At 41.9% G+C, this 15658-nt stretch overlaps 1 protein-coding gene across 1 annotated transcript in view; it reads right to left on the bottom strand.

The window, feature by feature from the left end:
* The window catches only part of Rsph3 (radial spoke head 3), a 45006-nt gene extending 33002 nt beyond the window's left edge, over nucleotides 1–12004 (bottom strand). Inside the window, exons 1-2 of the mRNA XM_021635736.2 lie at nucleotides 11234–12004; nucleotides 4217–4304 (exon numbers count right to left, since the gene is read on the bottom strand). Of these exons, the coding sequence (XP_021491411.1) occupies nucleotides 4217–4304; nucleotides 11234–11781 (636 nt within the window). The 5' untranslated portion in view covers nucleotides 11782–12004. The remainder of the gene's footprint in view (nucleotides 1–4216; nucleotides 4305–11233) is intronic.
* Between the last annotated feature and the right edge of the window lie 3654 nt (nucleotides 12005–15658).

The raw sequence follows: 15658 nt of genomic DNA, 5'->3' as shown, positions 1-15658 counted from the left end.
TGTACATACACAAAATTAAACAAATAATAAATCTTTACATGAGAATTAATGTTTGCATATTATATCTTTTTCTGTCCTTCTACTTTTGACATAGTTACAATTAAAGGAATTTTCTTACACACAGAAATTAATTGGATCACGTTTATAATCTCTGCCAACTTCTAACTTTTAACTGCTTCGTTCAGACCATTTATGTTTAACAAAATCACAGGTAATATCATATCATGTGATAGGGGATAGGCAGCCATTTTTTTCTGTTTGCCCACTGTTTTAAATTTATCTTCTTTTTCCTGCATTTCTATGGGCATACTGAGTGCTTATAATTTCATGTTGACATGGCCTCTATTTTGTTTTTCAGAGCTAGGAGTCAGATCCAGGACCTAACACATATTCACAAAGTACTCTTACTGAGATGCACACTCCTCTGGCATCCACTTTTAATATGTCTAACTTCCAGGACTCAGATACTTTTAGCTGTTTTCACAACTATATCCCATCCAAATGGCTCCACCCAGTGACCATTGGTAAAAAAGGCATAGCTCCACCTAGCCAGCCAGGGCCCCTGCCTTCCTGCTGCTTCCTTTATAAGAGAGATTCAACTGTTTGCTCTGAATATAGAGGGATCAACTCTCAGTTATAGCATGATCACCAAGAACAAATGCCTTGAGCTATATTGCTGGACAATGGCCAATTAAAGCTTCCTATGGAAAACCTGCTATCGTAACACCAGTGATTTTTCAGGCAGCATCCCATTTCTTTCTAGTTTCTTTCAAAACAATTTAGTTTTTGCAAGTTAGATTTTGATGTGGCTTGGCGTGCATTTGATTTCTCCTAGTGTCCCAAATCTTGTGAATCTTAAGTCTACTGCCAAGTCTGTGGGGTTTTCAAACATTATTTACTCAAACACTTTCTGCTCCACATGGTGTGTTTTCTTCTGAGTAGTGCTGTTACCGATGCACTGTCTGTCTGATGAGTTTTTTATTTTGGTTATTTTAGTTTTTAGTTCTATAGTTTCCATTTGGTTTTTTTTTTTTTTATTTCCTATTTCTCTGCTGAGTTGCTTATTTGTTTGCACAAAGTATTTATACTTTTTCACTTCTGGTTAACATGCTTTTGACTTAAAAGTCTTACAATTCCTATGTAAGGTATCATGTATTGTCATTTTGATTGCTTTACCTCCTAAGAGACTATCCTGGTTTTGATGATGAATAACTTTCTATTGCTAGGTGGTGCTTGAGTGGTGGTGTAGTGCTGCTGAGGTTGCTATCTGGATATGGTGGGGGGCAAGAGCTGCACGATCCCACGGCAATGAATGTTACCACACTGTTTCTCCTTGTTCTTATTAGAATAAAAACTTAGCCCCCCACTGGTTTTGTTACTAGCACTCAGAAAAAGTAAGGCATCAACCTGTGTCATCCCCTACTACTTACCTCACTGTGGATGTGTGGAGGTGGACAGTGCCTCAACAGAGGGAGCAGGGGATGGGTTTGCACTCTTCTGCTGTGTGTGTGGATTTGCATTGTCTTTCCTTATATGTGGGGTGGGAATGCTGCCTACTCATCAGCCTGGTCTCACTGGCACTATGGGGAGAGGCAGGGCAGCTTTTTCTCTAGTGTCTGGCTGAAGCAGAGGTCTGCAAGGCTGCCCTTTCCCCTTGGGTTATGTCTGTGGGTGACATTGGCTTCTCCAGCCTCCTGAGCATGGTATAGGTGAGTCAGGGAGGAAACACAGAATACATAGCTGAGTTGCTTTTCACCTTTTCTCAAAGTCCCTGGCTAGCCTGCAGCCATCCATCCTTCAGTCCTCAGGGTTTCCTAGGAGAGTCTTAATTTAGTCCTAAGAAGGAGGAATAGGATGTTTTAGGGCAGATTTTTTATAGTAAGATGCTGATTATTTGACTAAAGATGTTTAAAAAAGGATTACTTACTTTCTACTTTTGTATTAGGTATATTGTGCTCACTATACAGCTAAAGCAATGTAATATATCTATATCCCATATGTGGGCTCTTCCTGAGCTGGCTGTACCAAAACTGTCTAGAGAAGCTTGTTTAAAAAGCAACAGACACATAACGAAAGAGAGAGATAGATAGAGAAGAAAGAAAGAAAGAAAGAAAGAAAGAAAGAAAGAAAGAAAGAAAGAAAGAAAGAGTTAGTTCTACCTGGGCAGTGGTGTGTACACCTTTACCCCAGTACTCGGCAGAGGCAGGCAGGCCTATGAGTTCGAGGCCAGCCTGGTTTACACAGTGAGTTCCAGGACAGCCAGGGCTACACAAAGAAACCTTGTCAGGGAAAAAGCCAAACCAAACCAACCAACCAAACAACCCCCCAAAGCTCCCTCAGAACTCCCCAACAAAACAATGCACAGTACTGTGTTTTTTTGTTTATTTGTTTGGTTTTTTTAGTACTGTGTTTTTGATTGGGTAAAGAAAAGATACATATTCAGGCTTTTATAGAATTATAAAATAGTATCAGTTGCAGAGAATGAAACAATCTAAACAAAACTAAATGTGTCAGGCACCAACCAGCTAGAGAGTAGCCTCCCTCACATTAGTGGTTTCTGTAAATGGCTTAAATTGATCTGCAACAATTTAATACCAAAATCTAAAGTCAAAGTTTGGAAACTTTTAGAGGGTCCATTAGTATCTGTTGAATAAAAAAATAAAAAATAAAAAAAAATTAGGGTTTATTTTAGTAATTATAATTGTAGAAAATATGTATAATATAAAAGTTAGCACTTTTCTTTTTCATGCTGGGGAATATTTTGGCTGGTGAAAGGATTCGCCCTTTAGATTAGGCTAAAGAAAACAGGGTTATTTAGTACACTACAAAGAGAGCAGCAGGCAGGGCAGGAACAATGAGCTGCTGCCACATCCATCATCCTAAGTAGACAGCTCCACGGCAGAGCACATCCACATCATTGTGACTAGCGCTGCTACTTACCCCCAGACTGTTTACTCTTCTGTAACTGAAACTCTGGACAGTCACCAAACAGTAACTCATTTCTCCCTCTAGCTCCCGAAAGTACCACTAGACCCACATACATACACACCTGAATACATATATACATAATTGTTGGAATAATGTTCTTGTGGAATGTACACAATTTACCTTTGTTCATTCAAATGCTGATTTCTCTACCCCACTATCTGGTTTCAATCTGGAAATTGCATTGTGATGTTCATTCTAAACATCACTCCTCTCAAGTTTGTGTAAACATGCTACCATTTGTTCTCTGTGTTGTCAATAAAACCACCAGCCACAAGGCTGAGCAATGGGGAGAATAGGGTGGGACATCCTGTTCTGAAGGGGAGGAGAAGGAAGTAAATGGGGAAATAGGAGAGAGAGAGATGGGCAAGAGAGGTCTTGGAACCATGAGGAGAGAGGAACCTGACCTAAGATATGACTAAAAGCAAGTACAATGGGTAAAATCTGAATGGTAGGAAGCTATGCAGGATTGGAGGTTTAGGATGGAGTAATCATTGCCTAGCATTGTCCTCTAGGTTAACTAAATACATCCTAGTCTCTATGTGGTGATTTGGGTATACAATTGGTTTAGGAATAACCACTGTTTAACTAAAAGTTAAATCAATAATAAATATTAATATTCAAAGCACATAATGCCTGTATACATATGCATATATACACAAACATACTTGAGGGGGCAGTTTTGGGAACTGAGCTGAAGGCCTCGCACACATTAGGCAACTGCTCTATCATGGCCCACACCTCCAGCTTCTATGTCTTTAAAAAATTCACTCTTCAAGTAATTTATTTTTATTTCATTTTATAAAGGTTTTGGGTGACATTAAAATTTGACATAAACACACAACTGATCTTCACCACAGATAACATGAAAGCTGTGTTAGACAACTGCCCTGCTTAGTTTTCATTGTCAACAGAATGACAGAAATCCAGAGTCACCTGGATTAGCCAGTGGCCTCATCTGCATGAGAATGTTTAGACTAATGATTGACACAAAGGGCTCAGCTCACTGTAGGAGGCACCACCCCTAGGATGTGTAAGAAGGTTGATTGAGCTCACCACATGGCAGCATTTCTCCATGGTTTCTGCTTGGGCTCCTGCCCTGACTTCTCTCAATGATGGTCTGTGACCTGAAGAGTAAGTCAAATAACCCTTTTCCTTTTCTACCTGCTTCTGGTCATAGTGTTTGTTACAGCAACAGAATTAAACCAGGACAAGTACTCAGTCTGCTTACCACTTGTCCTGTGGGAAGTGCATAGGTGTTGCCTCGGACCACCCTTCTGTCATACATTATGTTTCCAAAAGTCAAAGGTTCTTCAGCTCTGTAAAACAGAAAATTCTAAGTGAATAGTACAGTATTTATATCCATTAAGTAAATCCATTTCAATAGCATTTAGATTAAAAATATCTTACAGGGGAGAGAGATGGCTTGGTGCTTAAGGGCAGTTGCTCTTCCAGGAGACTCATATTGGTTCCCAGCACCCACATGACATTTGACAACCATCTAACTCCAGTTTCATGGAACATGTGTCTCCCGCACAATAAATACACATAAATAAAATACTTAAAAATGTACAAAAGAAATTGTACAGACCATAAATAGTATAATCCATAAAATATGGAGACAGAGCTTTTATTTATGTAATAGTTACTATATGGCTGGATCTTGCTTTTTTTTTTCTTGTTTGTTTTTTGAGACAGAGTTTCTCTACGCAGCCTTGGCCTGGAGTCCTGGAACTCGGTCTATACACCAAGCTGGCCTTGAACTCAGAGACCCACCTGTCTTTGCCATCCAAGTGCTGGGATTAAAGGCATGTGTGCACCGCCACCACCACCCAGCTACAAATTTTATTACTCACAATAATTTCATGTTGGGAACTATTATTCCTATTGAACAGAAGAGAAATGGAAAGGCTGCCCAGACTCCCTTTGCTAGTAATATGCAGAGCTGGGTTTAGGCTTGTAATACTCAAGACCATTCAACAAATGTGGAAGAAGCCCAGTGAATTGGAGTCTGTCCTAAAAGACTGAAATAAGCCCCACTCGGGGATTGAAAACATACATTTAATAAAAGAATCAAGTTTTTTAAAAAAGTCAAACTTTGCCTTGTTCTATAAACTCAAAGGACTATTGAAAATGTTAGCACATTTTGAATTTCAGGAACCGTAATGATAGTGAAGAACACAAACACACAGCTGATCGCTCGGGAGTCCTTCAGTGCTCGTCTGTGTCTAGCTGCGAGGCCATCCTCCACCTACACCACAACAGGCTATCAGAAGTGCCTGAGTGAGGCTGAGCTGCTGACACATACCAAAGCATGTTTTTCTGTCCATGCTACTTGATCGCAGGTTGTGCCCAGCTCGGCTACATGCTCCTGTGTGGGAGCACTGTCTTTTCTAGCTTTCTGGTTGTTTCCCAGCTACTTATCTGTACTTCCTAAAGGTTCAGCTTTCTCTTGTCTATAGATCTGTGGTTCTCAACCTTCCCAATGCTTTAGTTCAGTTCCTCATGTTGTGGTGACCCCCAGCCATAAAATTATTCTGTTGCTACTTCATAACTTTAATTTTGTTAGTGTTATAAATCATAATGTAAAATATCTGACATGTGATCTCTGTAAGAGTCATGACTCACAAGTTGAGAACCACCATTTTAGATTATCTCATCCATGTGCAAAGCTTCAATTGTAATCTACATACCAATTTTATTTTATTTTTAGTTTAGTACTCTCAACTCCAGCTGCCAAAGACAATTTTAAAACTGAACTGTTCTCATTCCAGCTTGTTCCTTCAAGTTCATCAAATGGTGCCAATAACCACAGCTGTGTCTTATTCACGAACACTGGTTGTCCTCTGTAACTACCTTCTCCCCCTCTCCTTCCAGCTAGAAAGAGGTACTGACTGCACACCTCAGCCTTTGTTATACCTGCTCAGAGCTCACTGCCATCACCATCGTGTACCTGGACTGCTGAAAAACACCTCTTAACTGACTGGAACAACATTTCTTCCTCAATTTATTCTATATCCATTTAGAAGAGAAATATCCAAGTAGCACTGACTTAGTTAATGCCTCCTACTGTTAATTAATAAAAGAAAATGGGTTGCCATTATCAAAACAACAAAATCCATAACACCAACTGTTGATAAGGATATAATGTTTATGCTTAAATATTCTTGGAGCATAACCATATTGTATTTGTTCACATTAAAAATATGTATGTCTTAATAATGACATTCCTCAGAACCTGCCTCACAGAAGTAAAAGGCCCAGCACACAGTTATCTGCCAAACCTCATTCTTTGTAGCAAAAGCTCAAAGTAACTTGAGTAATTATCAGCGGTGCAAAGTTTTAACAATGATGGTTACACTCATACTCTGCATTACAACAATGATATGGAAAAAGGAGTAACCACTCCAATTATTAAGAGGGCAGAGGAGGTTCAGCATCATGTGTGTTACTGTTGCTACGAAAAAAACTGACGGTCATCTTTCAACTTGACTGACTGGCTTGAGAGACACCTAGATTAGTGAAGCAGACTTGTAGGCATCTGTCCTCAGAGATGTCCCAGAGATGATTAGGTCAGGAGCTCTCTGACTCCATCTATGATTTAGACCACAGACTATGGACGAGTACAATTATAAAAAAGTTGGGTTTAACTCGATGAAGTGAAATCACTAGGAATATGACACTGAAGGGTGTGTCTTTACTCTTGCTCTTTCTTGGTATTTTCTCCTCTGCTTTCTGGCTGCCATGAACTAAACACCCCTGTTTCCTCACACCCTTTCCACCACAATGCTCTGCCTATCCTGCATGGAGCCAAATCACCATGCAACAAAGCTTCTGAACTATGAGCTTAAATCCTCTCTCCTCTGCTAGTACACAAACACACAGAGCTGTTGTGTATGTATCCATAAATAAGAAGCAATGAATTTGAAAGGTAAAGAAAAATGCATACAAAGGTTTACTTTAAGGACAGGTGTAAGCCAACAGGCAGAAAGGGAGATTGAGATGTAAGTCATAAGACTGCCCTAGGCATGAACAGATCCTTTTAGGTACTTTTTATGACTAGGTATATGTATATACAAATAACAAAATAGGAGGAAAATAGATTTAAGACATTTGTAAGAGGGGAACAAAGCTAGCTGCAGAATACTATATACTACTTTAATTTTACTTTAGAAAAAAAAAATCTCTTCTCTAATATGTTTTTGTTGTTTCTGGAGACAGGGTTTCTCTGTGTAGCCCCAGCTGTCCTGGACTCACCTTGTAGACCAGGTGGGCATCAAACTCATGAGTGCTGGGATTAAAGGCGTGACACCACGCCTGGATAGTATGGTTATTTATATGAATACAAAAAAGAACAATACAATGAGCAGAAGATAGTAAACTGTCTTTGGTCACCTATTTTTTCTTCTTTTTTTAAATGGGAGTTTTGAACATGTGATATATTTTCTTCTTTTTTTTTCTTTTCTTTTCTTTGTGTGACAGGGTATCTCTGTGTAGCCTTGCTGTCCTGGACCCACTTCGTAAACCAGACTGGCCTGGAACTCACAGAGACCTGTCGGCCTCTGCCTATGCTTGGATCACAGGCACGTGCCACCATGCCCAGCGTGTTATCTTCTTTTTGAAGCATTTCCCTTTCCTAATCTCCAAAGTCTTTTGGCTATTTTCTCAGGTCCTACTACACTTCCTTCATGCCCCTTCCTGGATAGTGGCCTTCTTCTCTTGTTTTGCGCTCAGCTTTGTCAGTGTTTGGCAGACTGCTATGGGTAGTGCCACAGTTTAGACCATGTGTCAGCATGCTAGAATCAGCACTACACACAGACTGGCTTAAGAAGAAGCCAATCACCTCCATGCACAGCTAACCAGCCCAACAATGTGGTCTAGAAGAAAGACAAATCATGGGACAGGCTACCAAATTGATCTGTGTACAGGCTGCAGCTATGACGCATTAGTTGTATAACCTTGGGAAGTGAAAACGATGTCACTTCCTTCTCAGAGCTATAGTGAGGGCTACAATACCTGGCACCGTAGCAGTACCTAATAAATAGGAACAACTCGCATTGCAGTAGTCTCTTTAATTCGAATTAAACAGTTACACAAATCCATCTGCATGTTAAATTTACCGGATGGCACTTCAATTCTTTGCCTGTGTATTTAAACTAAGAAAATTTACTATCACTGGTATGAAAATGTAAAAATGAACTAAAATTAGGGTCAAATACACATCTAGAAAACTTAGTACAAAAGAAAAGGCCTAGTTTAGAGAAGGCAAAGAGAAGGGGTTGCTTGAGGCAAGGCAGAAACCAAAGGTGAGGCCTTTGCTAGCCCTTGGCAGCCTCTCTTTCCCTCTGTCACCTCCAGAGATATAAAAGACCACTGGAAGATGAATAAGCCCTTCACATCTGCTTTGAGACATATGCTTTTTTGTTGTTTTCCTGTAACTACTTATCTAAACTGTCTCAGAGGATTAAAAGTTAATGGCTAAAAAACTAAGAAACTCCTGTTACTTTGTTGTTGTTGGTGGTGGTGGTGGTGGTGGTGGTGTGTGTGTGTGTGTGTGTGTTCTTCCCTTCTTTTGGTTTTGCTGGTGTAAAATTATTTCCTGTGTTTTCACGGGTGTAGTTAACCTCCTTGGGTTGGAGTTTTCCTTCTGGTACCTTCTGATGAGCTGGATTTGTGCATAGATATTGAGGATGGCATCATTCCACAGTTGCAGTCCCGTACTGAATAAAAAGTGGAAAGCAAGCTGAATACCAGCATCTATCTTTCTCTGCTTTGTGACTGCAAATGTGATGGCAACAGCCTGCTATGATAAACTATATCTCCTTGAACCAGGAGCTGAAATAAACTCTTCTCTGTCAGGCTTGCTTCTGCTCGGCATTTGATCATAGCAACCAGAAAGAAGTTACTTCACGACTCCTCTGACTCAACCTCCTTGTCTTCTCCTTTCACCCCATGGGCTGACTGTGACGACATGCCTCTACATGGACAATTCAGGAAAATCTCCCCACCTTAACATCGGAGAAAAACAAAAGGTACAGTGCTTTTTTTTTTTCCATTTCTTTAAATTAAAAACACTCACTAGGTTTTACATGCCCTCTTCTAACAGAGTTCTAAGACAAGGATGCCATACTTTGGTTTGGGCACAAGCCTAAAGGTGAATTTAACTGAGTTAAGGTGTTTGTAATCACTTGACTATCAACAAATACACAAAATATGTATATGCTGAGTACTCTTAGATGAAATACTTGAGACTAGAAGTATATCAGATTTTTCCCCATAGTTTGGAATATTTGCGAATAAATGACTCAAAAGTAAACATGTTTCATAAATGCCTTACATACATAGCCTGAAGGTAAGTAACTATATGCAATATTTTTTGCTGTACCTATATTCTATCACTAGTCACATAATGTCCTTTGTGGAATTTTCTACTGTGGCATAGTGGCATTCAAAGATCTTTAGGTTTGGGGACTGACGGGAAGGCTCGAGGGTTAAAAGCTCATATCGCTCTTGCAGAGGACCAGAATTAGTTTCCAGCACCTATGTTAGGGAGCTCACAATCCTCTGCAACTCCAGCTCCAGGGTCTCTGAGGTCCTCTTCTTGGCTCCATGACACCTGCACTCCCATGCACACATACACAGATACTCACATATACACTGATAAACAGTTTTAGGCTTCCAGATGAGATGCGCAATCTGTTATTCAAATGCTTTCTTTCAGTTTTACATTTATTCTGCTACAAAAGGGAAGAACCCTTTGAACTACACTGGGCTTGTAGTCATCTTAAAAATTTAAGTTTCTCTGAGAGAAAAATGAGATATTTCCATTTTTGTGTTGGTGAAATTGGCTTCTCATACCTAAATATAATACTGGGATTCAGTCCAGTCATATATCTAATAAAGATAATTTGTAATCTTGACTCCCTTTATAAAATATGTACATGCTTGGGACCAGAAGTACATACTGCTATCCAGCCAAGTTATCTGGAAAAGTTATTCACTATGGTCAATATAAAATTTTTTGAACAAGCCTGGACTAAGAACCTTGTAGAATAGAAGTGGACTGACTCTAAAGATATTCACTCTTTGGATGTGGTTATATAGTCACTCACCAGGAAATTTAGCTAATGGCATCTTGCTAGATATGTTTGTTTATAATGGTATCATGGAAGGTAACCACTCTTACGGTTAAGGTTCTTAATTCTCCTCTGTAAGTAACTACTTTCACGAAACATTTCACTATGGTTTTTTGTGTTGCTTTGATAGACTGCTCAATTACTGAACATCTTATTTTAACATAAAAAGCAACTAGTTGTTGGGCGGTGGTGGCACACACCTTTAGTCCCAGGGCTTGGGAGGCAGGGGCAGGCGGATCTCGGAGTTCAAGGTCAGCCCGATCTACATAGTGATTTCCAGGACAGCCAAGGCTACACAGAGAAACCATGTCTCGAAAATTAAAAAAAAAAAAAAAAAAAAGGAAGGAAGGGAGAGAGAGAGAGAGAGAGAGAAAGAGAAAGAAAGAAAAGAATCAACTAGTTATATATAAAAAAGAAAATTAGCCACCCCGCTGCTTCTGCCTCTGGGTGAGCTAGGATATCAGGTTTGTTGTCAGGCCTGGCTGAAAGTTACAAGTGTTCAATCACCACTTCAATTTAGACCGAGAGCTTCTTATGTGTTAGGCAAAATTCTAAATGAACAAAAGGTGTGGAATTCCTCGCTACCATGAAGCTTGCACTTATTCCCAAACTTGAAGATTACAGAGAGAATAACTCAGAGAACCATAAATTCTGTGGTCTTTTTTACATATAGAGGCAAATACTGGGGTGAACAGGATTTTTTGTGGTCCGACATGGGAGGCTAACCTATGTCCACCCAGACTAGTGTGAGAAGGGCTTTCGTGGCTAGCTCTCTCATTTGGTACACGCCATCCGTGTACTTAAATTCAGAGCTAGAGTGATAACTTGTGATAACCTGTGCTTCAGTTTCCTCATCTGCAAGATGGAGCGCTGAAACCAATTTGGCAGAACTGTGGATCAAGAAAGACTTGTGTATTGTGAATGTCCCCATGTGGTGCTTGGTGGTGTCCATAACTATCCGTGTACATGTCATGGCTCAACCAGTGGTGCCTATTTAACCACATAGTTGTGTTGTCTTAGGGCAGGAAGTTTTGACTAAATGTTTTGACAGGGGAAAGCAGATGGGATGCAAAGCGGAGACCAAACTATGGTGAGCTACTTCGGTCACTCACGGCTGCAAAAGGCTGGGCCGGTAGCGGTGGCGCTGGCAAGACAAGGCCCGGGGCTTGCTGGTGTAGGTGTAGGTGCCAGAGGCCTCGGTCGTCCGAGGGCTGCGGTCTGTCAACGCCGACATGTTGGGGGTCGAACCGCCTCCCCTTCGGTGGAGGCGGACTCTGAAGCAGGTGGGGGTTAAAAAGAGGTGGGAGCCGGAGACGTATAAGTAGTGCCAGGGGCAGGGATGCCGCGGCGCGCGGGGACACGGTTCTCGGGGAAGCGGGCGGGACGCGAGGCGGTCCGCGCAGGGGGTCTCTGTTACCGAAGGCTTTCTCCCCGGAGCGTGGAGCGAGTCTGACGCGCCCGCACCGGTTGCCGGGCGACGCGAAGTTCCGCCCGGAGGTGGGAACTCCAGGCAGTTCCGGCCGGCTGGGTTGTCGGAGGGGCCCGTAGTGAAGGGCGTTTCCGGCTCGCGACCCCGCCCACCTGCTGGTCCTCGGCTGCGCTTGCGCGGTGGCCGCTTCTTGGCAGGCAGGGCCGCCTCGGCGTTGTTGGCGGCGGCCATTGCGGCAGAGGTGATGCCGTCTGGCCCGGCTGAGGGGCGCCGCCTGGCGGGGCTGTTGTCAGCGCCATCCTCGCAGGCCCACGTGCTCCTGCTCTTTCAGGGGTGTCCTCGGTGGTTTCTTCTGCCGCCGCGCCGCCGCGCTCCCCGCTCCTCGGGCGGCGATACACCCTTGCTGTCGGGCTCCCAGCTCTGTTGTGCGCTGGGGCAGGGGCGGAGGCGGGGCATGGCGGGCGGTCTCCTGTTTCCCAGCTCCTCCTCCGCTACCTGGCGTGAATGGCCGCGCCTACCTTCTCCCCGCACTGAGGAGCGCCAGCCCGTTAGAGGACCTCTGGGCTCTCAAAGCAAGTTGGGCCACCCTTTAGACACTTTGGGGAAGGGCTGGATCAGGTGTCGGTTAAGGCAGGGCTCCCTTCCGCTATGGTTATACATTTTTTGGGGTGTGTGTGTGCTTGCACGCTTTATTTTTCCAACCTACAAAATGGGAGTGGCAGATTTTATCCCTTGGGAGTTGTGAGGATTAAGTGTTAATGAAGCTTCAGGACTTCGAACTGTAACTGGTAAATGCAATTTACGGTTTAACGTGGAGGGTCACCATTGTATATGTATACTAAAAAGCGTGTAGTAAACGCTATAGGCAGACACTGCCAACGACTTTCGATCTGACTAGCTTTGAGGAAACTTTTGAGAAAGTGACTTTAAAGTAAGTGGTGCTGAGGTTGGCGTCTGGGAAAAGGTACCTTTAGAATGGCTCTGATGGGGCTACAGCATAGAGGCTAAAAGCAAGTGTGTTTACCCGAGTTTGAGCACAGGAACCCACAGGAGAAGAGACACAATTCCTGAAAGTTGTTCTCTGAACTCCACCCAATGATTTGTAGAAATGCTAAAGAAAAGTTGGTGTTATTTCACAGAAGTGTTGGACAGCTTATCAGAATGTTTTTATCCCCCTTGGAACAGGAAACCAACTCCAAACATCCAAAACAATAAAGCATTCTTTCACTTAAATTCAGAGCTAGAGTGATAACTTGGGGGGTTACAGGAGGAAGAAGGAGCAAATTGGTGATTACACAGGGAAAAATGGGCGCTGAGTAGGTAACCAACAGTGCCGTCCCAGCTATAGCTGGGATTTATCAATAATGTAATGGCTACTAAAAGTTATGGAGGTTTGTTTCTCTAGTTCTCTTTATTTGACTCCCAGGGAAGCCTCATTTAATTCTTTGGTTATAGTAGTACTTATATATTTGTGGTAATACAATCTTTTGTTTTGTGTGGAGTCTCTGAGGTAACAATTCCAGATACTTACGTGCTGCCTGATTGTCTTGGATGGTCTGAAATGTAATGATTTGGTTAAAGGATTTTGAGTATCTGCTACATGCCAAGCATTGGTCATTGGAAATTGGAGGTATAGAAGTAAAAAATAAAAATAACATTCTTACCTCTGGAATTTTTATTTTAGTAGATGAATCATAAAAACAAGGGAGTAAAATTTAGTTCAGGGTCCTTACTCTACATCACAGACAGGTGCTGTCTGCTTGCTGCTTGCTTTCTGATCTCAAGTGCCTTAGCACTGTTTCTTGGAGATGGACATTTACTATGGCCCCTCCCTGCCATACTATGATCATTGCTTTCTCCTTGTTCCTTCTCCCAGATAATTTTCTGCTCACAATTCAAATCTCAGCTCCTTCTATTGTTTTCTCCATGAAGACATTTTTGATCCCTCTGGTTTGTGCTCATATAGCCTTCAGCCACATTTCCATTGTTTGCTCACTGGGGCATTGAGTAGGACCTGTGGACACATTTGTTTCCATAGTGAGGTCATGTGCTTACTGAGGCATTATGTCCATTGGTATTTGCACCCTTGCGGAATAGCTTCAGTTTGTTTGCTGAAAGAGTCAATAGCAGAAGTGTGCATTTTACCCAGGAAAAGGAAGGAACATCTCTTATTTTTTGATGTGAAAAATTTGAGCAATTGGCTGTTCAAACTAACTTCAAAATGTTTCCAAGTACTGATAACAGAAGACAGAAGAGATCTTGGGAGGTTCACTGTTCAGCAAACACTAAGTACCTCCCTGGAACTGGACATACCCACAAGCCCTAGAGAAACATGGAACTTTCTTCCTACTGTGGAGGAAGGGGCAGATAATAGGCAAGTGAATCAGAAAAGAAAAAAAAAAGGAAGAAAATGTTAAGCACAAGTACTTTGATGAAAACACAGTGAGATATTACAGTAGGGTGTCCCAAGTGTCTTGGATTAAAAGGCAGAAAAGGCCCAAGGAAGTAGTAGTTAACTGAGACCTTTGCAATGTAGAAAGGACTCAGCCACATGACATTTGCTGGGAGAGCAGTTCAGGCAGAAGGTGACGGTCAAGTCGTTGTTTCTAAGCAAGCCTGTTATGCTGAGGAGCTGAAGGAGGGCAGGGTGGCCAGAATTAGGAGTTCCCAGGGAGAGGAGTTGGAAGAGAGCTTTGAGAGTGTCAGAGGTGATAAGCAGTTCAATCGGCAAGGCTTCATAGGACAGGTTAAGTATGGACACAGGAGAACCACAGAAGGATGTTAGGGAAAAATGAGATGACTTGAGCAGAGATCGTTAATGGCTGTGTGAAGAATGGATTGCCTGGGATGGAGGCTAAGATACTAATTAAGAAGGTGTTGTAGTTGTTTAGAGAGGGGAAGGGCCTGGAATTAGAACAATAGTAAGAAAAACAGAAGAGGTGTGTTTGGGATATTTTGAAGCTTAAAGAGCACAGTATCTTAGCTTTAACTCTTAACCTGAGACGACAGGTCTAGAGTCATCAGAGAAGGTAATTTAAATTGAGGGATTGCCTAGTTCACTTTGGCCTGTGGACATGTCTGTGGGGGAATTGTCTGGTTGCCCTCATTGATATGGGCATGCTCAGTCCACCGTTGGAAGCACCATTCCCTCAGAGGTGGTCCTGGGCTGTATAAGAAAGCTGTCTCATCGTGGGTCTATAACCAAGCCAGCAAGCAGATGCCTCTGCATCATGTTCCTGCTTGATTTCCTGATTTTCCTCAGTGATGGACTAGCTAGTATGATGAAGTAAACTGTTTCCTTCCCTAAGTTGTTTTGGTCATGGCATTTGTCACTGAAACAGAATGAAATTAGAACAATTAGCAAAGGATTAGATGTGGGGGTGAGGAATAGATGAACACAGGATGGTCACCACATTTTTGGCTTTAGTGAAATAACACAACCATAATATAATTCACTGAGATGCACTCAGCTGTTGGAGGGAATGGGAAGTCCAGAGTTCTGTTCTGGATTTGCTAATTCTGAAATTCATGTGCACACATCATGTTGATAGGTTATAGCTATGAGTGAGCAGTTCCACAGAAAGGTTGGAATAGGGAGAAATTTGGTATTTAGACAGGGCCAAAGACATGAAAGCCAGACAAGCAACACGGTGTGGTCTGTGGATAGTTTTCCTAGATTTTCTAGCTCCTGTGTGAAAAATACATGACAGATTTTTTTCACATTGATGATCCTACACATCTACATGTTATTACCAACCTCAAAAGCTAAAGGAAATAAATCCCTCTAAACTTGAAATGCTGAAATGAACCCTGCGTGCTAACCATGTTGACAGAAAACTGCTGTTCTTTCTATTGGGAACACACACACACACACATTAGCGAGATGTATTGGGAAATTGATTAAAATGCATTCTATTCAGATGGAAATTTTTGTGAAATTTTCAGTCTTCAGTTTATAATTCACAATTATTTTTTTCATCCTAGATAGGTATCTGTGTTTGTGATTTAATTTGTATTTGCAAGCGTTTCTTTTTCCTATAGAGAAACTCCAGAATCATGTAAACATCGGATCCTTTGAACCTCATTCTGGCCCAGCTTTCAGGTTGAC

This window comes from Meriones unguiculatus, chromosome 20 (assembly GCF_030254825.1).
Source record: "Meriones unguiculatus strain TT.TT164.6M chromosome 20, Bangor_MerUng_6.1, whole genome shotgun sequence".
Classification (NCBI taxonomy): Eukaryota; Metazoa; Chordata; class Mammalia; order Rodentia; family Muridae; genus Meriones; species Meriones unguiculatus.
The sequence above is the reverse complement of the archived record's forward strand: the minus strand, read 5'-3'. Positions and strand labels throughout refer to the sequence as shown.